This window comes from Hypomesus nipponensis, chromosome 12, assembly GCF_054491055.1.
Source record: "Hypomesus nipponensis isolate SF chromosome 12, ASM5449105v1, whole genome shotgun sequence".
NCBI lineage: Eukaryota > Metazoa > Chordata > Actinopteri > Osmeriformes > Osmeridae > Hypomesus > Hypomesus nipponensis.
The window spans coordinates 9677380-9700929 of NC_140372.1; the positions used below are offsets into that span (position 1 = coordinate 9677380).

At 44.7% G+C, this 23550-nt stretch overlaps 1 protein-coding gene across 5 annotated transcripts; it reads left to right on the plus strand.

Annotated features, from left to right (window-relative positions):
* Window positions 1-17950: 17950 nt before the first annotated feature.
* LOC146261004 (protein boule-like) lies at window positions 17951-23427 on the plus strand. Of its 5 annotated transcripts, XM_084668206.1 has the most exons (12): window positions 17951-18055; window positions 18149-18399; window positions 19401-19535; window positions 19640-19731; window positions 20017-20071; window positions 20154-20229; window positions 20430-20590; window positions 20670-20759; window positions 20921-20971; window positions 21061-21189; window positions 21328-21426; window positions 21552-23427. In XM_084668206.1, exons 2-12 carry the CDS (start codon window positions 18382-18384, stop codon window positions 21594-21596), a joined length of 951 nt encoding a protein of 316 aa, XP_084524332.1. In that variant the 5' UTR covers window positions 17951-18055; window positions 18149-18381; the 3' UTR covers window positions 21597-23427. The 5 variants fall into 5 exon arrangements, with proteins under 5 accessions (XP_084524332.1, XP_084524334.1, XP_084524331.1 ...); XM_084668208.1 differs by having other exon boundaries at window positions 17970-18399; window positions 21524-23427; XM_084668205.1 differs by having other exon boundaries at window positions 17970-18399.
* The last annotated feature ends 123 nt before the right edge of the window (window positions 23428-23550 follow it).

Here is a 23550-nt window from a genome sequence, read left to right on the forward strand (position 1 = left end):
TCCAGACAAGCAGCCCTGATGAGACACACACCATCGTCGCTCCATCCTGACCAAATTACAATGCCAGGGTGTGGGTGTCTGTGTGTGGTTGTACTGTGTGTGTGTGTGTGTGTGTGTGTGTGTGTGTGTGTGTGTGTGTGTGTTGCTGTAATGGTGTAGCCCAGAGTTTATCTGTGTTAACTGTGCAGGGGGCCAAGTGAAAGGATGGTAAGATGGAAAGACACATCATTTTCTAAAGCGACAGATCAGAGGTCAAGATGAATGACTCATTTTCCTCCAATTAAGGAATGGTGGTTGCCTGTGATGAGAGCCAGATTCCCGTTGTGATCATGTCCCCTTTCACAAAGAGGAAAAAGAACAAGGAACACAATTGTGGCGATTCAAAAATATATTGGAGATTCTGCATCAGAATATACAGTAGATGAGTAGCTGATATGTACAGATGGACTGTCAATTATGAGCTGCCTGGTGTGTCAGTTTGTCTCTCTTTCTCTCTCGGGGAGAGGAGTGGGGGATGCACAGCAGGCTCATTAAACGCAGATTTATTTATGAGGCCAGCTAACTTTCTGCAATTTCATGTGTCGCTTGCCTGCCAGGCCACCTGATAACAATTTGAAACTATTTATGATACTGCGTGTGCAGTATGTGTCTGGGAACAAACCCCTATCCCTCTCTCTCAGTCTCTTTCCCTCCCTCTTCCCTTCCTTCCTCGCCCTGTGTCATCCCTCTGGTCTCTCGCTATGACCAAATGATTCACATACACACACAAACACACACATACACACACAGGTATTTATCTGTGGGTCTACGGGCTGGACGAGACACACAGCCTGCTTCCTGTCCAATGTTTTGTCCTATCCACTACTGGAGAGTCCTCACCACACAACAGCTAGACTCCACTGAACTAAGCTAAGCTATGCCAACTCTACCAGGATTAACCCTGTTTGGCTAATGCTACCATGGTTAACCCTGCTTGGCTAACCCACCCTGGCCTTCTGTGGCCTCATGCACTCAGGCTCCCTGGACCCCTACCCGACACAGCTTGCAGGTTCCACAGGCCCTAATGCTGCTTAAGCCCCTGGATCTCCTAATTGAAGTCGTTATTCGCTCAATTGGCAAGCTGCAACCCCTTTCTAGGTCTGTGGCTGGCACGGATTATGGTAGAGACGCACATACAAACACCCTCCGCCCCTTCACACACACAATAAACAGGGAAGGATTTGACACAGTTGGACCAGTTAGGAGGCTGAACCAGACCCATCCGTTTGCTATTGGATTAGATTTGAGTCTTAGAACGAAACTGGCAGGCAGTCAGACCAGTCACGTGGTTGGGGAGTCTAAGGCCGGGACTGGACTAGCACTGGGATATGGCTGTCGATGAGGTTGTCATAAGGCTGGAATGCAGCTGCTCCGTTGTGCAGCTTTGGCAGGAAGTCCACAGCGAGGGGACTCAAGGGGAACCGTCGGTGCATGCCACGGGCCTTTCAGGAAGACAACGGCGACAAGGGTGCAGTAAAACTATGACAGACAGCCGGCACTCCTGGAAGTCCACACGTGGGTGGGAGGAAGAGAGAGAGGTCCTGATCCTGTGAGGTAGAATGCATGAAAGAGTTCCCTGATGACTCTTCCGCTATGACTCCACCACCCTTTCCACCCTCCCTACCCTCAAACCCACTCATTGACTCAGTCATTAATAAACCCTTCTTTTCTTGTCTTGTGCTGGTGGTGGGATGTGGTGGGGGTTGGTGGTGGTGGTGGAAGTTCCCTCCTATGGAGTGTTCTGTTCAACATTAGTAATCCACAGGCTCAAACTGGCAGGCTCACATGGTTTTGGACACAATATAGACATCCGAGTGTTCCTGGTCTCTCAATGGTGTGGCACAGTATCGTGCCTTGCTGTCTTCACCCGACTAACATTTTGAAAACACACGATCTTGTAGCAACACAGTGAGGTGTAGATGCCAGGAGAGCAGTGGTGTCAAAATGACTACTGTCTGACTCCAGGATGATCTGCCTCAGTGTGTGAGAATGTTTGAGTTTCCCACATCTGACTATTAGGCTAGACAGCTGTCCAAATGGGGCCATTAGAGGTGAATGTGTGTGTGTGTGTGTGTGTGTTTGTGTGCGTGTGTTTGTGAGTGGGGGAGGGGGTTAGAGACGCAGGTGCTCGTTGTGCTGATATTACCCAGGATGCATAGGGTGGGGGCAGGGGGGGTGGCTCTCAGTGGAGTGCACAGACACACCTGTGATCTCCTGCTAGCGCGTTGGCACAACCCCCCTCTGCTCCCACAGATTAATACACACTCCGATAAACATGCTAATACTCACACACACCAATCAGCACGCAACAGTCAGTGAGGCTAACACGTGATGATGTGCAGGGTTGTAGAGTACACAGGAATGACACAGTTCAGCACTCAGAACTCATTAGGTACCCTGTGCTCTAATCCCTGCAGACTATAACTGACCTGCCTCTAATCCTTCCTAAACTACAAAGAAAACGGATGACAAAACACGCCATATTGCCAAGGAACATATTGGCATCTGTTCTGGAACATATACATTGAACATTAAACTAAGAACATATCAATAGAACACATCAACTGGAAAAGATGGCAATTGGTTGTGGGAAAATGCAGCTCAATAACAAAGCTTTTTTTTTTTTTTCTGAAAGTCTCAACATGGTGCAAACTTACCCTCCCTCTAAAGAACAGAGTCCCACCTACCTGTAAATGGATGTCGAGAGCGCACAGGTGCTTCATTTGGTGATCTTCTGACTTGAAGTACATGAGTGTAATGAAGCCTTTAACAACAGCACTCAGCACCACACAGATGGGGAAACCACCCTTCTGTATCCCCAGATGAAACACACTCCGAGAACGACCACATCACTTCGCCTGGAAAACAAACATTTCATTACATTGACTTGACTGCATTAACAGTGGTAGAGCTGGCTCTGTTGTGCACCTTTAAATAGCTCTGGATCAAGCCTGTAATGGTTTTCTGTACATAAAAACACATTCAAGAGCATTCCGAAAGGGGAAAAAGAAAACAATTAAAGACTAATAGAGCTTGAAGCTTTTAGAAGTCTGGAACCCGATAATTTTACGTCCACATATTTAACACAGTAAAAGCTAAATTCGCTTTAAAGTGACATGTAAATATGGACGGAAAACCAAATGTTCTGGCCGTGCTAGGAAACAACGTTGACGAGCCTGGTTTATTACTAGCCGTCCCATCGATGAGTGGGTCTCGATTGCGATTTTGTGCCACGATTTCATACGAGCTCGGTCTCTGTCATCTTTCTCTCTCGCTCCCTGTTTGTCCTCCCTGACCTCCTCTCCTTCTGTATGCCTCACCCCAGATGGACAATCTGACACTTCTGAAATGAATGATTGACAGAGAGGAGCACTATAAGGACACTGCTACCCTTCAGATATTAACAGCGGCACATAATGAACAAATCCATCAGCCATTGCCCCCTCATTGAGTCGATGTTGATAGAGAGGTTGGGTTACTGATTGGCATGGGTGTATTTGTTCCAATGGAAAGAGACAGTCATCCAGAGCAAGGGTCCCATTCTGAGTGGGCTTGCACCTCGCTAACCAACAGGAGGAGGAGCTGCTCGTATTAAACAATTGATTTGCAGCTCAGGAGGCAATGTGTAACTTTCAAATATTGACCACTGAGTAAATACAATATTGGAGAGCATCAGTATTCAGAGGAGCATCCTGGAGTTGATGAATGCCCCAGGTTCTACTGGAGAGTGACAGCGATTAGCCAGAGAGAGAGAGAGAGAAAGAGAGAGAGCTATTAGGCATTAGCGACCTGGCCGTTACATAAGCCTGTGGGTTCACGCTTTGTAAATAATTGTGTCATTGCACAACAAATTATGCGTGCTCTTTACCTCTTTCCCATGTGGCCTTTTCCCCTGTGTTGATTGTTTTACCAATCACCAAATCACGCCTATGACTGATAGACTCATGCAGTCCTTTGGGTAGTTATGGAAACAAACAGAATGCTACAAATGCACGCCCTGTCATCTTCTTTCATCACTCTTCCCTGATTCTTTCTGTAAAACCCATCGTGTTTACCAATCCCCCATTCACTCTAATGCCAATCCTTCTTTCAAGGCTCTCCTCTCCATCCCTCCATTTATGTCCCGGGGGAGTCAAACAGTCCATTCGAGAAGCGAGACCTCCCCTCCTTCATAGGCCAGATTAATGAGTGACAGCGCTGGGCTGTGCTCTGGTTAAGAGGCGGCACCCTTTGACCTCTGCCACCTGTTAATGCCAGTGTGTCCGTCATTAAGACAGGAAGACTGGGGTTATTAATTCTCCACACCTCTCTGGAACAGAGAACATGGTGAAGAGGGTGGAGGTGGAAGAGAGGGACGAGACGAGGAGAGGAGAAGAAAGGTCTAACCATGCAAATGGAAAAGTGGTGTTGTTTTATGGATGGAGATGTCTAGAAATATTGAAGCAAAAGAAGGCAGAAAGATGGAAAGCACAGATGTCCAGTTGGCTAATGCTCATTTGATCCCTTTATTACCATTGAAAGAATATTGTTGAGATTCTGAAAAAAAAGGGGGAAGGACACAGAGAGAGAGAGAGAGAGAGAGAGAGAGAGAGAGAGAGAGAGAGAGAGAGAGAGAGAGAGAGAGAGAGAGAGAGAGAGAGAGAGAGAGAGAGAGAGAGAGAGAGAGAGAGTCAGATAATTAAAAAGGAGAGAAGTGGAAAAACAGAAAGAGAGAGTGATGACAGAGAAGAGAGAGAGAGAGAGAGAGAGAGAGAGAGAGAGAGAGAGAGAGAGAGAGAGAGAGAGACAGACAGACAGACAGGGAAAGCACAGCTGGCTGAGCCACACTGCAGACTCAGGGCACCAGCTGCAGACACTTGTGTAGAAACTGCCACCAGGTGCCCAGGATTTCATGCTCCTTCCCTCCTCCAGTGGGCTGGCTCCGCCGCGTGTTGAACCGTTACTGCAGCGTGTTAACACCGGCTGTTCCTCCGCCACTCCTGCGCCACGCCCGCTGGGACCGGAGCCCAAGCCAACCTGCTGGGAGAGGCATAACTCGCCAAACCATCCTCAGACCATAGCGGGAGCAGAGGGTCTCTCTCCCTCTCTGACTCAAAAAAGCCTTTGACGAGTACCTGGGTTTTGATGACTACAGCTACACGCAACTGTTTGTGCATACCACTGGCAGGTTGATTTAATCAGGTTACAGTTTACTGTCTGTGTTGGATCAATTTAAAGACAACGATTTCATCTTCGTTGATGTCCTTTCACGGACAACCACTTCATTTATCTTCTACTTCTCTTTCCCTAGCCATCCCTCCCTCCTTGTCTCTCTCGCTAACTCGTCCCCTCTGTCTCTCCTTCCCACTCCCAAATGATTCTTGCTCTCTATCCTTCTCCCCAGCTCTCCCTACCACTCCTCTGTCCTGTCCCATCTCCTCAAGGCTCTCTCTGGGATGCCAACCCTCTCCTCAATCTGACAACTATCTAATCAGCCTCTTTGAAGCCTGGCTGGGGCATAAACACACAAAGGAAGTCTTTAGGACCTGTAATCACAGAGCAGCTTTGCGTTGGGCTGGCCTACTGCAGTCCTTTCCAGACCCAGACAACTGCTAACAATTAGGGCAATTAGTGGCTCCAAGTCACCAGCCAGGGCCGCTGCTTGTTTATAATTTAATCGAACAAAACGTCAAAACAGTGGAGCCTTGAAAGAAACAAGATGCATTGGTGAGATGAAATTCTAACTGCCAGCCTCCTGCCTCAGAGTATTAGTGAGAGTTGGGCTGAGGTGAGTCTCAGAGCGGCGTGCGATGGGAGACTTGGCCGAGGCACACGGGGGAGGGAGGGACTGCTTTGCTTTTTTTTTTAATAGATATTCTGTGTCCACCAGATATTTATGCGGTTTAACCCCCTCTCCTGTCTCCGTTTCTCAACCTCTCAGGCAGGAGGCAAGCGTGGTAGTACTCTGGAACTTGAGTACGGGGGGGCGGGGCTTGGTTCAACACTGCATGGGCGGGGCGGGACGCTTCGACTTGTTCTTCTTTTCGGAATCTCTGACCTCAAAGACCAGGGTGGGGGTCTGCCCTGGCCTCCCATGGTGCTGCAGCCTTTAGCAGTGGGCCTCCACACGCTATCTGTCAGCTAATCTCATCAGCAACGCTAAAATGTGATTACAGAGGCCATACGTATTTACATAATCATTACAACGTTCAACCGTCCTGAACCACACTAACAGGGGCACCAAAACTAGAACCCATGTATCGGACAAGCATTCGCCAAACACACAAGAACGAACATACGGCTTTCCTACTTCATACACGCACAGGCCCCATCCTCTGAGATTTACATGAGAGTGATGAGTACAGACTGTATGTATGTGAACCCGTATACCCACAGACAAACACTGAGGCAGGGAGGAAGCCCAGGTGGAGGCCAGGGTATGGAGGGCATTATTCTATTAGTCCTGCTGTTGGAGATGAGCTCTAACTGGATTAGTTAAGGGGGGGGGGGGCTAGGTAGTGTGTGAAATGAGGTTAGTGCACATGGGCAGGGCAGGCCGGCGTAATGAGCCCACCGTCCAGGGAGCTGGATTTGGCCCCGTGCCAACCCCGCTTCGCGATTCCTATTTATTAATTTATTTTGGCATTATTTCCACCAAACGAATAAAAAGGTTGCAGTATTGCCATGGGAGACCGGGCACTGTGGAGGGACCCCTGCATTCCCAGTCACATTTTGACAAACACCTTCTGGTTTGGCATTTTCCGTGATTCATTACAGCGGACATTCTGTCTTTCTCTTTCTTTTTTTCTTTACTCTTTCTTTCTTTCTATTTTCTCAGTGCATCTTTCTTCGGAGTTGTCCTCGTCTATCTTCCCGGGCTGCCTTGCATCAGAGCTTGAATCTTCACAACAGATAACGCCAGTAATTTCATTAATTATACACCAATATGCTTCTGGGAGCCTCCAGAGGCAACTTACCCAACACTGGCATCTGGTCTGCACAAACACAGCTAGGGAGCGAGGGAACGAGGGAGGAAAGAGGAGAGAAAAGGAGGAGATAGCAAGGACAACTACAACTTAACCAGATGTAATATGTAGGTAGTAGGGGTGAGTGCTCTGTGTGTGTGTGTGTGTGTGTGTGTGTGTTTGTATTTTGGGAGGGATGGGGCTTGCTGAAAATGATGTCACATACAGTTTAGTTGTGTGCTACGTGCTGTAATTAGGCTAAAGCAGGGGCTGGATCAGTACATACATAAGGGACGTACAAATAAAGACGCACTTTGGACCTCAATGTCCTGTCAGGTTAATCCTATGCCATAAATGCCTCTTTAAACACACACACCACAGAGACACAAACACACAGGCACACACACTGTTGAGGCTGATGATACTTTCAGAATGTCATACAGTATGTTCCATCAAATAAAAGTGTACAAAGACAAAATCCCTTTTCCATGCAACTCCATCCAGTTTCATCCTTAGAGAGGGACCGATGTCAAGATTTGGGGTCCTATGAGGTGAAACAGGTGACAAGGATGATACACCCGAATGATTAACAACTAGCAATAAAATAAGACATCAGCCTGCCACAATAAAACATTGAAACATATTGACAGAGTCAATTGACTGCTGGTTAAACGTTGAACCTGCAATAAATGTGGATCGACATTCCCATCATCAGATATTTTACAGTGACACAAGATAAAAGTAGAGTATTCAACTAATTTGCATTTTAACCCGTGTGACTTTGCACTGGTTGGACGATGATCAGTCGTCTCTGGCCTCAGGGCTGAGGCGTCCAATACTGGTTAGTTCATGATTCATGGTTACCTCTCTGAGAGTCGCACGAGGTCCTTGCTGAGGTCCAGAGGTGTGCTTTCATGAGTAGGCCTGTGGATTCCTTGAGATGCGAGTGCGTGTGGCCACCTCGGCCAGACACATCATGGAGTGTGATGAGAGCAGATGCCGGGCTAATCACAACCTGGTAGCACTCAACCACATCATTAACCCCTCCTCACACTGCCAAGCTCCCCACACACACACACCCATTTGCACAAGCGTGAAGACACACACCCGCGCACACACATGCCTACATGCCACTGGACTGCACGATTCAACCACTTACCACGGTGCACCGAAGGATACGACTGGAGAAGAGTACAGGTATGTCTGCGACTCAAAGATATACAGCACATGAATAAATAATGAAACACACCGACCCGTTGGCTGGCAACTCTTTGTCCCTCCTCTGGGTTCCCCAGCGGACCAGTTGCCCAGTCATGCAGAAGAGCTCACAACTGCCTAATGACGCGACCTCACCGTTACAGATGCGTCGAGCCGGCGCAGCCACACTGAGAACCTGTTCCCCTGCCTCTCAGCACAGCCCAGGCTACCACGCCACTCACCAACGACGGCCAGAGAGAGGGAACGGAAGGAAGGAAGGAAGAAAGAAACAACTAGAATATAAAAAGAAGCAAAGGAAGAGGGACGTCGTGAATTCATCTCCGAGGTCACAGTTTATTTGTAAATCGACACCAGAATTGGGAAGTTCACCGCGAACAGTCGCACACGATCTCTAAAACAATGCTGTTTGGCGGCCTGTCGACTGAACTCTGCGACAGCTCAATCGCACACGTACACGCTTGTGTACACACGGACACCAACACGCACACACACACACACACACAGAGATACACATGCTGATACAAGAGGGAAGGAAACAACACTCAAAGTGCAAAAGCATGTCACCTAACTGTAGGCTGTTTACCTCATAGACAGTGAGGTGCACAAGCCTCATCAGTGATTAATAAAACAAAGACTTCACCGTGGCAGACAGCTGGGCGTGTGTGTGTTTTTGCGTGTGTGTGTGTGTGTGTGTGGGGGGGGGGGGGTCATGGTCCAGGACAGCTTGTTTGCGTGCCTGCCCGTCGAATGCTACTTTGTTTCTTTGTTTGTGTCTGTTGTCTTGTCACTGTCAGGGGATGGAGGCCTACAGTGCACTCAACACAAATCTGTCTGAAGCAAGGTGAAGTGCGGAATTGGCTGTTTCTTGGAGCTCTCTTTTAAAGTGGGGGGTTGTTTGAGAGGATGGTTGTCTAATCCTAAATGAAAATACAGCGCTTCTCAAAGACTGTGAAAGCAACCCAGATAGACAACAGAACAGAGCACTTTAAAAAGGCAACGGGTTCGCTATAATGTTGGGCTTAATACAATTTTCAGCTCTAATTCCAATTAAGTCACTCAGTCCCTTGTATGTACGATGATGTTTGCCTCGCAGAGCACCCCAGATGCAGTCCATCAGCTAAATGAAATATTAAAGTGGCCCAGGCTGTATTAATAGCAGTGCGTTGCACAGCCCCTGCTGCGTATGTGTGTGTGTCAATGCTGCTGGGACACCTATAGCTGCATCTAGTGACCCACACACACACACACACACACACACTGGCCCCCTCCCCCCATGCACGCACACACAAACACACACACTCGCACACTCACAAACAAACAAAGACACACACTATTAAATGACCTATATTCACCGCACATTCTCAGCAGAGATCACCAGGAGAGGAGAGAACAACAGGCGATGGGGGAGTAAACAACAGAGTATGAATGTGCAGGTGCATCCAGGCGTGCAGCTAATGCAACATTAGTGTTATGATACCAAATAATTCATGATCCTGGATCGAGCGCGACTAAGAGCCAATTTATAACAAATCACTAGATTTTTACCTCATTCTCTCAGTCTGCCTGTTCATCGCATTTCCCCTTACAATGAAGACTATGCATTATTCACGAGCCCAATGTACAAAATGACAGGTAAATAAGAGACCAACAGACCCCTTATTTCTTCTCTCTCTCTCTTTCTCTCTCTCTCTCTCTCTCTCTCTCTCTCTCTCTCTCTCTCTCTCTCTCTCTCTCTCTCTCTCTCTCTCTCTCCCTCCTCTCTCGCTCTCTCAATCTCTATTTTTTTCTCGCTTCCTCTCTCTCCATCCCTTTCTCTCCCTGGATGGAACAGGGAATTATGGGTGATCAGGAATGTGTCTCCCTAGCCCATGATCAAGGCTGTTAAACTTCACTTCTCTGACTCTGACGGTGGCTCTGAGCGCCCGATAAATATAGCCGCCGTAGCATAAACCCTAAATATATGTCTACTTTTACAGAAATAAATGGGTGTTGCTGCTGCATGGTGCAATCAAACATCCTTCTGGCTAAATATTTTCACAAAAGAGCAAACAAACAGGGTGGGAGACAAAGGAGGCAGGCCCACGCAGGCGTCTGTGGCCTTGGGCCCACAGAGGGAATGTTGGCATGTTCACAGCGACCAGGACCTCAGCCACACCACGCACACAAGGGTATGTCCATAAAAAAACCTGCCTTTACACTCTCTCATCCTCTCTTTTTCCGTCCAGGGGAGAGCGCTCGCTGAGCTGTCACCCTTCAGATGGGAACATGACAATCAGAGGAAAGGCTTCTAGCAGAGGGAGGGAAATCCAGAAGAGAATAAAAAGTTTATGGGAACAAATTCTTCAATAATACAGTTTATGGTTTTACAACAGGTTATTTTCATGTCAAGGCCGGTACTATATTTCTTTTTACAACAAATAGTGTATGTGTGCCATAAACTACACATAGAAACAACACTTGACCACATGGACAGATATATACAGTAAACATGTATAAATAAACAAACTCAGCTCTCAGTGAAGCCTTTTGATAAATATTTCCAGGTGACAGTGACCTTGTGTGCACCAGCTTATCTGGATCAGAGGAGGGATTTCTGGGTGGAGATCCATCGTGTGGGTGTGGCCATCTGCAGTGGCTGGGGATCACTTCTCAGTCAGGGTGAGGGCATTCAAGCTAACACACTATGTGGTTGGAGGGGGAAAGAACCCTACTGACCTCTCGAAGTATGTTCATCCTAATGAGCTTGTCCTTCAGGGTAATCACTCTCAGCTTTACGGCCATCTTTCATATTTCGTGCTACAGCCCAGTCATGCGAGAAGGATCTCAACCCTCCCTGTCATTTATAAGCAATCAAATGAAACCAACCACTGAATTGACCTCAGACAACACTTTCAGCCTCCTCTTACATGGATCAGAGGGATGGCAGTTTGCTTTTTATGTGATCTAAAGTACAAAGACTATCACCCATGTAACAGCCTAACCAAGCAGTAATGCTGTGTGTGGCTTTCGCCGCAGTATAAAGTGCCATTCTCGACATGCCCGGCTCTTGTTTGCTGTCTTGCTGCATGTTTAGTGAGGTCATTTAGCTTTAATGCAGCGAGAGCTGTGGTGAGCAGGGCAGAGAAGGCAGGCATTCTGGAACACTGAGCCAGCAGCTTAGACCAAGACCTGCCCACCAGTGCACACACGCGCACACATGCGCATACACACACACACACACACACACACACACACATACTCTCCCCACCTCTGACCTATCACAGAGTATGTACCCTAGCCCCAGTTCTTCCCCCTCTTCCAGCACCAGTCCCTTGGTGCCAGCCCTGTTCTTCACACACACTACCCCCAGTATAAGCACCCGGGCTGACCCTGGCAGAGAGCTTGGGGGCAGTAGGCAGGGGTGTTGACAGAGGCCTCCCAGCCCTCCTCTGGCCTGTGTCCTGAGGACTAGCTCAGTGAGCTCAGCACTTCTCTGCCATCCTCTCATTCCCGTGCTTCAACTGAGCTCTGTCTCCAACAGATATCAACGCTCACACTTACGCTGTGTACAAAGGGATGTGCAAAAGTCTTCAACTTTCTCCTTGTGGCTCTGGTAAAGAGCACCCATGCTTTTTGGCCTCAGGCGGTCAAACAATGTTTAAACTCCTAGGGCCCGCAGGGGCCACCGTTTCAGCCAGACTCCACTGCACTCTATTGGGTGATGAGGGAATTGCATCTTGAGGTTGGAGCATTTGCTCTGTTTGGTTCCGTGTCGGACAGACTGACTACACACACGCAGGAAAGCATGAATTCACACACTGATAAGCTATGCACGATCATCTGACAGAAAGTCTTCAAGGCTGGGGTGTAATCATGGGAAGGTGGACAGGGAAGAGAAGATAGAAGGACATGTGTTCTTTATTTCCTTAGTATTCAGAGCATACTGAGCCACTATCAATAGGAAACTCCTCATTAAATATGGTTCTCCGATAGCCTAAACACTCCATGCACACACACTCACGCATGTCCTTGCATGTATGGATACTCTCTCTCACACACACACACACACACACACATATCAGGAATTGTTAGTCTTGACTGGCCTACGTTGGGCTGGTCTGATTGTATTAACCAATAAAAGTCTGTCAGTGTAATGTAAACATTGTGTAGCGTGAGGAGGGTGGTCTACAGTGATGGTCACCTGAGCTCTCCCAGACGCTCTGTCAGTAGGGGTTAAACGAGATGTCTTTATCTAGATGCACTTATGTGTGTTTGTGTGTGTGTGTTTGTCAAGGAGAGAGATTAGACATTTAGGGAGGGTGGTAAACCTATATTGGTACGGTGGCACAATGCCTTGTAGCAAGAAGGCCCTGGGTTTGATATCTACTTGCGGCACTATTTGGCGCTAAGGTGGACTATCTCCTGGAACTTTTTGTGAAGAGTTTGCATGTTATCCCAGTACTAACATGGGTTTCCATGTAAAAAACACATTTTGAAGGGGTGAGCGCTTGGACTTGGCTCCCGGTCGCCTCGATGGGACCGATCCCTGTTCCTGGCTGCCCTCTGAGGAAGGATAACAGGATGGGAGAGAGCACAGAGGGATGGTTCATCTGAAGACACTCCAGCATGTGGGTCTGAATGTGTGTGTGTGTTCGTGTGTGTGTGTGTGTGTGTTTGTGAGTGTGTCTGTTAGTTAATGTGTGTGGGTGTGTTGGTTTGGCCGCTCCCAGCACACGTGTGTTGATCACATGATCAATAAAGGTTTCTTCTTCTGAACTTTGTGAACATGGTAGTAAAGTATCTTATCAAGAACATAGAGTTTAATAGACTGTTTAATGATTCGACATATCATGACTTTTTTGCATGGTTGAACGGGCACCTTTTCATAGTCCTTACATCCAGATGAAGAGGGAAAACAAGAGGAACTTAACCACACGGTAACACAGTAGCGGCCAGTCGACCCAACCACGCCTCTGCAAATTTTGATCCAAACCCCTCATTTCTGGTATTGTACTTTCTGAAGGAGCTTATTTTATTTTCCAAAGGAATGTCCCGTCTAAAAACAGAGTGCAGATGAAGGAGGGAAATCAGAGATTTGTAAAGTAATTACATAGTTGGAGATGAACCACTCTCTTATGGTTTATTTCCCAGCAATCTATGTCTCTCTCAACTGTCTGAGTGGAGAGAAACATTTGTATTCCCCCTAAGAACTGGACACACACTTTTGACCCAGAAGTGATCTTTTTCAATATTCCAGATGAGTAGAATATAATATAAGGATAGAAGGAGATACTTTCAAGTGGAAGTATCTTATTTCTTTTCAACTGCTTTTTCTACCTCATGAATGTGCCTGCTTAGCGTTTGACAGGTGGTGGCTTCACATTTGAAAAGGAAAAGTTTTTGAATCTCCGGGCATAACCAAGGACTGAAAAACAAATATCTGACCAATTCAAGGACAACCCCCGGCACGCTGAAGGCTTCATTGTATCGACAGTCATTTTCTTTTGCTCAATCTTCGCAATTTTGCTGTCATCAGATGCTACCATTTTGACAAACGAGAATCTTGAATGGCCAATCACAAAATGCCACCAGGAGTTTCGTTAAGCTCGGATCTTAGGGTTAGAGAGTCGTGCAATTACACATCAGCTTGTCTCCTGGCCCTCCCAATCACTCTCTGTCTCTCTACATGTCAATTATCCTCCAGTTAATCCCTGTATTTAAGGCACGTATCTCTGCTCCTCTTTGTATGGGCTGTGTGGGAGGCTTTGTGGTACAAGGTTCCATCAGGGGAGAAGGATCCAAAACCTCTCAAGAAGAAAGTCTAACTGTGCAATCCAGCAAAGTAGACAAGAGGGTGTGTGCATGTGTTGGGTTCATGCACGACTCCTGCACATAACAATAAAACCAAACACTTCAGGATACAAGCAACTGTCAACGCAAAAGCCTATCAAATACAAGCAAAATACAACATTTAAGCAATATAAAAACACAAAGTTCCCCTTATACCAATACTTTGTGTTACTCCTTAGTATTGTTCAGTATCTACATAACACCAACCAGTGGTTTCACATAAGCCAGACACCTAGGTGACAGTGACAGTAATTAATTACTGTTTGTGTTTGTGTCTTGGTTTAATTGATTGGCCGGGTGGCCTGGTGCACACAAGCCAGACATGCATTGCCAGCCACTGGAGACTGTCTGGAAGAAGTGGGTCTGAAATACACCCTCGCAGACTGCAGAGTGCCATAGATCATCTGGGTAAGGGCATCTGGTCACCCCCTCCACCCTTCGCACGCAAACACACACACACAGACCTCCTCATATTACCAGTATTGAAAAGTCTGTCATTTAAGATAAACAAAAAGTCAAATTAGTGTAGAGTACACTGTAGTGTACTTTAGTTTGGGGAAATGACTCGCCATGGAAATGATCAAGTGACAGCCATGAGAAAGAACAATTCTGAAAGTGTGTTGAACACCTTTACATAAGGTAGATACAGTTTTTCAGGCGGGAGTGAGTGTGCTATGATGCAAATTTTAAACAAAAGAAAATAGGTAAGGTTTTAGTCCTGTACACACTTAAAGACTTTTACAGACTTGTGCATTAAAGTACAGATACAGAGGAGGTTTCATCCAGCTCTTTTGATTGACTTTCTTTTCTTTTGTTTCCAGACGTGATTTTTCTGACTAAGTAAAGTAGATCACAGTTTTATCTAAAAACTGTCTTAGTGTGAAATAAATGGGAGGGCTGGTAGATTGCTGTAATTATCAAGCGCACTCAGCTCATTTAGCACAGCCGGAGTTCGTAGGCAAATTCAGAGACCAATTTACTAAGTGTGGCAATGAACAAGTGATGGTACCTCCAGTGGTGAGCCCCCCACTATACAGACAATAGGGAAATGAAGGGTTAAAATAATGAAGACTGAACCAGAGAGGAGGAGTCATTATAGGCCTCATTTCATGAGCCTTTCAGCAGTTAACAGTAGGGAGGAGGAACAGTACTTTAAGTGCTACATGAACAAGTTTGTGTAGGTGTGTTTTTGTGTGTGTGTAATGTGAGGAAGGGGGAGATTATCGGTTAGGGTTGAAGATGGAAGATTGTGAAAATTATGATTATGATAAGGGCATACGAAAAGTGATCAAATGTAATAAAAAAAATACAGAAAAAAAATGGTCTTTAACACACTTGGGTGAAAACCCAAATGCTGCTCATTACACATCTGATCCATAGTATTGTGGAAAAGACATCACGTTGTTGTAATTATGAAGATGGAGAATGATCATGGATTATATAATTGAAAATAAGCCTCTTAATCACCTTTTTTACTTGTATATGCTATATTACTGAAAACCAGATGCAAAGCTGTTGACTGATTAGTATTGCCACTGATATGTAAAAGATACTAAGCCCAAAGTGCAAATCTGGATATTTAGGGGCTGAGGGCGAGAGAAGAGTGTGCATATGCTTCTTTCATAGAAAACTACAAGGCCCAGATATCATGGACTACAAAGCCCAGATAGCATGAAACAGATTTATGACCCTACTCTCAGCAGCCCAGTACAGCTTGATTTCAAGGCCAAACGTAGACCCAGAAAGTGGGATACCCAGAAAGTGGGAATTCTATGACAATTGACCAAGTGGGTGCGAATGCATAAATGCATCTGTGACCAACTATAATGTACCAATAGCAAAATCACAGAACTGAAGAGGAATATCCGGAGAAAAATTCCAGTCTGCTCCCGGTAACACACTCAGTTTGTTGGAATCTCTTTCACTCTGAATTCTATTCTATACCCGAACCCTAACACTCTGCATCAGACCTTGTTGAGTTTCAGTGCTGTTTCAAACTTTGAGAATTGGTTGAAGACAGAATATTTTTCACGACAACAGCATTATGCAAATACTACTGGATACTGAAAACATCAGCCATCATGTGCATAACTGTCTGAGCCAGTCTAAATGTATACTATGGTTTGAGTTTGGAACTCAAACTTTTCCATCAGTCAGCCCCCCTTCTGAGGTGTTAATACAGTACAGGTAATAGTAGTGAATGTGCAACTTTGGTCACTGTTGGAAACACTTGCATGCCATCTCTTTGTTGTGGTTAAGAGAGGGAATAATAAGATGCAATTTAAAGAATTTCATTTAAAGAGTGATCTGTCTTCAATCAGAGAGAAATTATAGCTCCAAGACGCCTATAATCAAAGTCAAAGTGGCTCTTTAAAGATCCTGATTTTGCAGCGATGACTTATGTCAGGCAATGGAGACATCTTGGACTTTTCTGGGGCTTTATTAACAAAGTGCTCTGACTGCAACACCTGATTGTACCCCGTTGCTAATGAGTCAGCTGCTACCTGTGCAGCTAAACGTCCACCCAGCCAACTACCTTCTGAAAGGTCTCACACCAGATCTACTGACTGGCCATAAATGAACAGTGCGACAAGGATGAGTATATAATACAAGTCAGTGTAGCTTGCTGTTAAAGTTTAAGAAGCCCCTGTTCTGCCATTTTCACAGTGGTTAATATTTCATAATACAGGGCAGGAAGACGAAGAACACTACGAACTAGAACCTTTTCCTCAGAAAATAGAACAAACCCAACTGTGACCAGGGGTAATAATTGTGTTTAACATCAGGTGGGCTGAAGTCACTTGCGTTTCATAATGTCCTTTCCAGGATCTTGCTCACATGAGCACTGTCTGCCTATATTTACACTGGCAAAACACTCCCTCTTTTTAACACGGCAAAAAAAATGTAAGTGAATGAGCAACCCTGTCCCTCATCCCAATAACAAGGCCAAATGGTTATGCATTTTTACATGCATTATGTCCCCCTCACAGAACCCATTGCTCTGCAGGCATAGACAAGATGACCAGTCACACCTCTTTACACACTGATCAGTGGTCAAACTTTAGTCAGGATGAGAGGGTATTCGTTTAGACTTTTCTACTAAGCTACAGTCGCAATCACCAGATTTGTCTCTGCTTTACGCTATGCGTAGCCAAAGTCAGGTACACAGATACCTTTGCTAAACAGACATTCTATTTTTGAGCTGTTTGGTTTGGATGGTTCCATCAAACGGTCTGAAACTCTAAATAGTTTCATCTAAATTAAGAAGGCGTATGATTAATTAGTGTGATCCGTGCAGATGTTATGTGTTGTCCCTTTAAACTGTGGAAGTCAGATGTACTATTAGGAAACCTAACGTGTGTGACAATGATTATTGGATGCATCTGTTGCAACGTTGCTGAATATGGACAACAACGAGCGAATGAAGAAATATCGCCACCGTGTGGGTATTATTGAGCATTGCATAAGAAAGGGCACCAGCGACCAATTTATTCCGTTTTTATTGTCGAAAAGTTATTTTGATTTTGTTCTCTCGTAAATGTCTAGGCGTAGTTTTAACTAGGAATAAAACCAGTTTTGATGAAGACGTCCTCCGGATGTTGTCATTGATGAGACCCACCAGCCATCACCAGCCTCCATAATTTTGTCAAAGAGACTTAATTAATATCACCGTCGTTCAACATATCACAGAAAACCTAACATTACACGGCATGAATACACAAACTGACATGCGGTCTTCTGTTTCTGACGCCATCTGGATACAATTATGTTAATGCTGCTACCATTGAGACACATTTCAAAAGAAAAAAATAAAGAAAAATGGGTATCAACACATGAAAAGTAATCATTAATGACAGTAAAGGCCTCTGGTGACATAATTTGTTTTTCTCCCGCCTTCAGTCAGAATTGGAAGGTGCCATTTTCAATTTCCTGAAGATAGGGCATACTGGCTCTCGGCATACTCTACCGCGTTTAAATATTAATAATAATAGTTTTTTTTTTTTACGGGGACTGTTAATATGAAGGTAATATAAAATAAAAGTTTACAAAAAAGACACACTAAACATGAGGCTATTTGTACATTTATATTTTGAGCGTTTACACCTGTGATATTTTAGGGGGGTGCTGCATTGTTAGCCAAAGGAGACGAGTGAGCGAGTTTAGAAGTTCAACTTCATAAAACCTACAACGGCGGTGGAGTGGTGAGATACAGGAGACGGGGGATGAGCAAATTAGCACCCCATTAAAATTGTATGTTTTGTTTTATATCGTTAGCCTCTACCTACTTAGATAAAACGTAATTACTTAATTAACCGCATTTATAAAGACTGATCAAGCCTTGGCTTCAGCGATGGAGAGCGAAGTAGCCGTAAGTGATCTTCCATTTCAATGATTCTGATCAGTCTATGACGCTAACTAGAAAGCTAGTGCAAGCTATTTATTTTTGCTGCTTAATAGACAATTTGGCTTTAGCAAATTAAAGTAAGCTGTTGACTTGTGAATACTCATGCTGGTTGTTAATATATTGATTCATAGTAAAGTAGCTAGGCTAGCTAAAGCATAAATAACAGGTTAGCTAACTGACAAGCTACTTAGTGATAGCTAAGCTAGCTGTTAAGTAGCTGGCGATTTTTGATGTACATGATCACAATGGTGTTAACCAGTTTCCTAACCGGAGTTAACGGTAACTAAGTATCTGAAAGTAGTTAGCTAGCGAATTTTACAAGTTTTAGATTCCGAGAGTTTTCCTTGACAAAATTCCATTAAGTGTTCTCACTATGAAATTTTGTGACACAATGTTCTCCTACCTAGCTCTACAGATAGGTATTTTTTTTAATAGCAGGTGTGCCTTTGAAGTTCTGTTGCCTGACATTGCCAGACCAAAACATGAGCTTGCTGTTTTGTCTGGTTCCCAAGAAATCGTCCTGGTCTGAAAGAATAAATAAGTTCTGTTTCAACAAATTGTCATCTGAGTAAAAAAAAATCGATGTTGGCCATTTGCGATTAACCCAACTAGGGTTTAAGTTAACCAGTGATGAGTTGCTAGCTAACTAGTTATTATGTACTTTGCTAGCTAATTTTCGTTTCCTAGAGTTTGCATGTCCCAGAGGTCATCAACTGGACTTAAAAATCATTTTACAATAAAGTATACAAAGATAAATGTTTTCCTTTGGAAGAGGTGTGCCTTTCAAGTGAAAAAAAGAAGAAGTGCTGTTTCGAAATATAAATGTTGTTGTATGTAATATTTGTATATATTATAATATAGTAAGTTAAAGAAGTTTGTTCTACTACTTTTGACTGCGTGTCGAGGTAGAGATTAGATGTTGTCCATTTCTCCCCATGACCACCGTCTTTGTTTAAATGTGACAGACACAGACCAGCACTCCGTCTCCCTCCCCTGATCCTGAGTCTGCTGAGCCCAGCAACACTACCAAGTCTCACCATGCCCCACGTTTTGGAACCATTATCCCTAATCGAATTTTTGTAGGAGGCATTGACTTCAAGGTGAGTTCTCATCTTGTTTGGTGTCCTTTTTTGTCTATTGATCCACTTTTTTCCATTGCTACAAAATGACTAATGTGTTTGTGTGTGTGTGTGTGTGTGTGTAGACAAATGAGAATGACCTGAGGCGGTTCTTCTCCCAGCATGGAGCAGTTAAAGAGGTGAAGATTGTGACTGACCGTGCTGGGGTATCAAAAGGGTGAGTTTGATTGGAATGAGTTTCCAATTATGATAAATAGGGTAATTGAACTGCTGTGGTCAAGCTCAAATGGCTGGATGATAAGGTTAATTTGTCATTTTGATTTATATTTAACTGGTCAAAAAGGTTTTACAGTAAAGTAGGCCCAAGGAGGGTTATTTCCATCTATTTGAGGAGATGTATAACTCATTGAAGAGTGTATAACTGAAATTCAAGACATTGTTGGTTCAAATGTCCCACCCTACGTTGTGTTGGCTAAACATCAGCTAAATGCCCATCCTATAGATACGGATTTGTTACCTTTGAGACACAAGATGATGCACAGAAAGTCCTTCATGAAGTAAGTATAGACTGCCAGAAAAAAAACATTGATCTTGAGGTGGAGTCCTGCTGTGCCTAAGTCTGACACTGCTGTTCCTCAGGCAGATCGGTTCAGCTTCAGGGACAAGAGGCTCAACATTGGCCAGGCCATCCGAAAGCAGCAAGTGGTGGTGCACTGTACGTGAGAGGAAGAAACTTGTTTTACGTCACTTGTTTCACTCACTACATGAGTAGAATCATGTTGTGTTTTTGCTGTTGCTGTAATTATTTCATTCAAAAATATTGCTGAATATTTGCACGTGTTAAACTGACTGGTATAGGATGGAGGGGAGAATAACGGATGATGATGATGATGGTTTCCTCTCCCCTCTGCCCAGCCAACAGTTTCTCTGTGTCCGGCCCCAACCCTGCCATGGCCGTGCCTGCTCAGTGTGGCACCATGTACCTCACCACCCCCACAGGCTACCCCTACACCTACCACAACGGAGTGGCTTACTTCCACAGCCCAGATATCAAGCCCCTGGCTTCACACTGGCCTGTAAGTCCTAATCTGAGGGTGGGTGTGTGCCGTGTATGTGGGTGTGGGTCTTCATAATTCATTTTGACGATCTCTTTAGTCTCACTCTCGGTCAGTGTCGGGCTCTCCTGTGATGCTGACCCACCCGCCTCAACCAGTCTACCAACAAGCAGCCTACCACCATTACCAGGTCTGAATCGAGCTCCATGAGAACTCCATGAGGCCACGCATCAAGGCCTCCTTATATGTTATAGCTCCTATAATACAAATCAAATGGACATTGTCGTGAAGCCTCACGCACAGCCTACTGCTTGCACTGAACCGCTTGTCCATGTCTGTGTCGTGCATCAGGCCCCCACCCAGTGTGTCCCCCCCGGCCACCTGCAGTGGAATATCCCTCAGGTAAACCATGGATGGGCAGCAGCAGACAATGAAGGTAGACGGGAGTTCAGGGTGCGTTCTGTAACAGTTTGGGTGTGTGTGTGTTTCAGTCTCCGGTCCCTTCCAGCCCGGTGATGTACATGCAGCCCTCCGAGCTCCTCTATCAGCCCATAGAGCCCTCTGCAGACGGGGGCTGTGTCCAGGCTGCCTTGCCTCTCCTGGAGGCCTCCGTCCCAGAGGTACAGAGACACATCTGCTCCTCGTCAATCTGCCGAGGCCCGCAAAAACACAGTGGCAAAGCTCTGTGGAAAAAAAAAAAATAAGCTGTGTTAGCACAATGTCATATGTGGCCTACTTAAGGAGCTTTGTGTTTGCAGCAGTACATGGATCACATGGGTCAGTCTCCCTACCATCAGATGTATGCCCAGAGCCCTGGGGGACTGGCCCCGATCATCATGCAGCAAGACCCTGGAAAGGTACGGCCGAGGATCGTCTCATGTATGGGAAAAGAAAATTGCTGTCTTTCGGACGTTCATTTAACGTAATCACAGAGAGTTTTGCGATCATTTTCAGATGACTAACTGAGCCGTTCCTCCGCCAGGAGCAGAAGTTCCATGCCTTGCGGGGGGGCCCGCGGTCAGCCTGAAGCCCAGGTACGGCCGCAGCCCGCACTACGCCTACCTGCACAAGGACTACCGCCCAGACATCACAGACCCTGCCCCCCAGCCCGTCTCTGAGCCTCTCAAGTAGACTCCGCCCACACCTACACCTCTGATAGTGTCTCCTTGGGGGGGGGGGGGACAACAGCCCACTTCTCTCTCCACTCAACAGCCTTCTCCATCCATCCATCCATCCTCCAGCAATCCCAATCCTGCCACTAACATCCACATTATATTACTGTTACTCTCAAAACAACTAAATGCTCTGAAGACGTTAATTTAATAATTATCTAGCAGTACTCTACTCTGCCCATTATGCTGACCATCAATGAAGCAAGAATGTTATGGACCTTTGTGTCAGATGACTGAACATAGTCTTTCCACCTACAAAACACTACAGGAGCATACAGCCTTGGACTGTTCTGTGGCCAAACTGAAACTGACGGGGTGTGAAGTCATCAACTTTGATCTCAGGTCGAGTGTTCCTAGTGGGGCTATGGTTTTTTGTGGTCTTTGCTCTCTTTGTAATCTTAACCTCTGAAGACATTAGCATTAGGGTCTGATATCTCTTCCCACACCTGTATGAAAATCAATACAGTTCTACATTGATTTCTCTCGGAACTAATGGCAATCTGAGTATATCCTGAGCACCTTAATAAACTTCAGTCAGTAATTGGTTTACAGTTGGTAAAACACTGAAAAACACTTCCTGACTAGAAATTCCAGTTTTTTCAAATTAATATGACTTAATATTGGCAGTTGTATTTGTGCCTTCAGCAGTGATGACATACTATTATCTTTTTGAGTGCATAACAGTCTGCATTGCCCCCCTAATTAAAGACAAGAGAATAGAGTGCTCTGTCTTCTGAATTTGAGTTTTATTAATGGTATTTGGTCATCAAAAAGCTCAGAATTTAACTCATGTGAAATGGACATCTTAAACTTTTGTTTTAATTGTTAGGATAGATGGCCACAGCCTTTTCCCTCTTATTTTTGGTTGCCAATCTTTCTTGAAAAGCAGAAAGAATGAATGTGTGAGGGATTATTGGGTATGTATATTCCAGTTATCTTAAAACATTCTCAATGACCTAACATACTTTATACATGTGAATATATATAAGCTTTTCTGGGAATTGATTTTCTTCATATTTTACAGGTTTTACACTTAATTAGCTATTAATAATTAATGTATTACCTTAAGTCAATAACTGGGAAAAAAGTCAACGCTATACCCATTGTTATTATTTCTTGTCATATGTCAAAAGTATCTTTGGTGCTCCTGGTCATTTATTCAATGAGGTTGCTCCCCACAATGAGGTTTTAGGTTTCATATTATGTGTCTACCATGCCTCACTTAATTCATGATGTCCCCTTTATAATAAATACTTTTAAATTGCAATCGGAACAACTAGGACATAGCCATTCATTTTCAGAAACAGAACACTATTTTGCAGTTGCAGTAAATGATGATGGTAGTGAATGTTGCTAAAACACTAATTGTTTTAACAAGTAATTTTTATACTGAAGATTGCCAATGACAGCTACCATGGAACTTTGTGTGAAACAGTTTAGCATGTGTCATATAACAGAAATAGAATATTTGTTAGCAAATATGAAGATTTTATTGTGTAATAGTTTGTGTTTGAGATGTTTTACTGTGCTACTGTTCTGTCTGCTCAGGATGCTTTAACAGTATCAAAATACTGTCTTTTTTCTAGGAATATGCATGTTGCATTATGTTCAGTTATTGTAATGCCAGTTACATTTAAAAGCACTGAGACCTTAAGCAGTGTTATGAACAAAACTCAGGGTCAAATTAGCATCTTTAAAGAATGTCATGTTTGGTACATAGTTCTCTCCAGCACAATGTCCCATTACATGTATCCTCTGCTAATTATTTACTTGCTTACTCAATGTGAGACTATAACTTTGTGTTTCTAA

What these genes read in the sequence shown, in the direction of transcription:
- LOC146261004 (XM_084668206.1), top strand. An exon ending in CGTGCTGGGGTATCAAAAGG is followed by an intron (nt 19,732 to 20,016) that starts GTGAGTTTGATT and finishes CCCATCCTATAG; the next exon opens with ATACGGATTTGTTACCTTTG. An exon ending in GCAGCAAGTGGTGGTGCACT is followed by an intron (nt 20,230 to 20,429) that starts GTACGTGAGAGG and finishes CCCTCTGCCCAG; the next exon opens with CCAACAGTTTCTCTGTGTCC.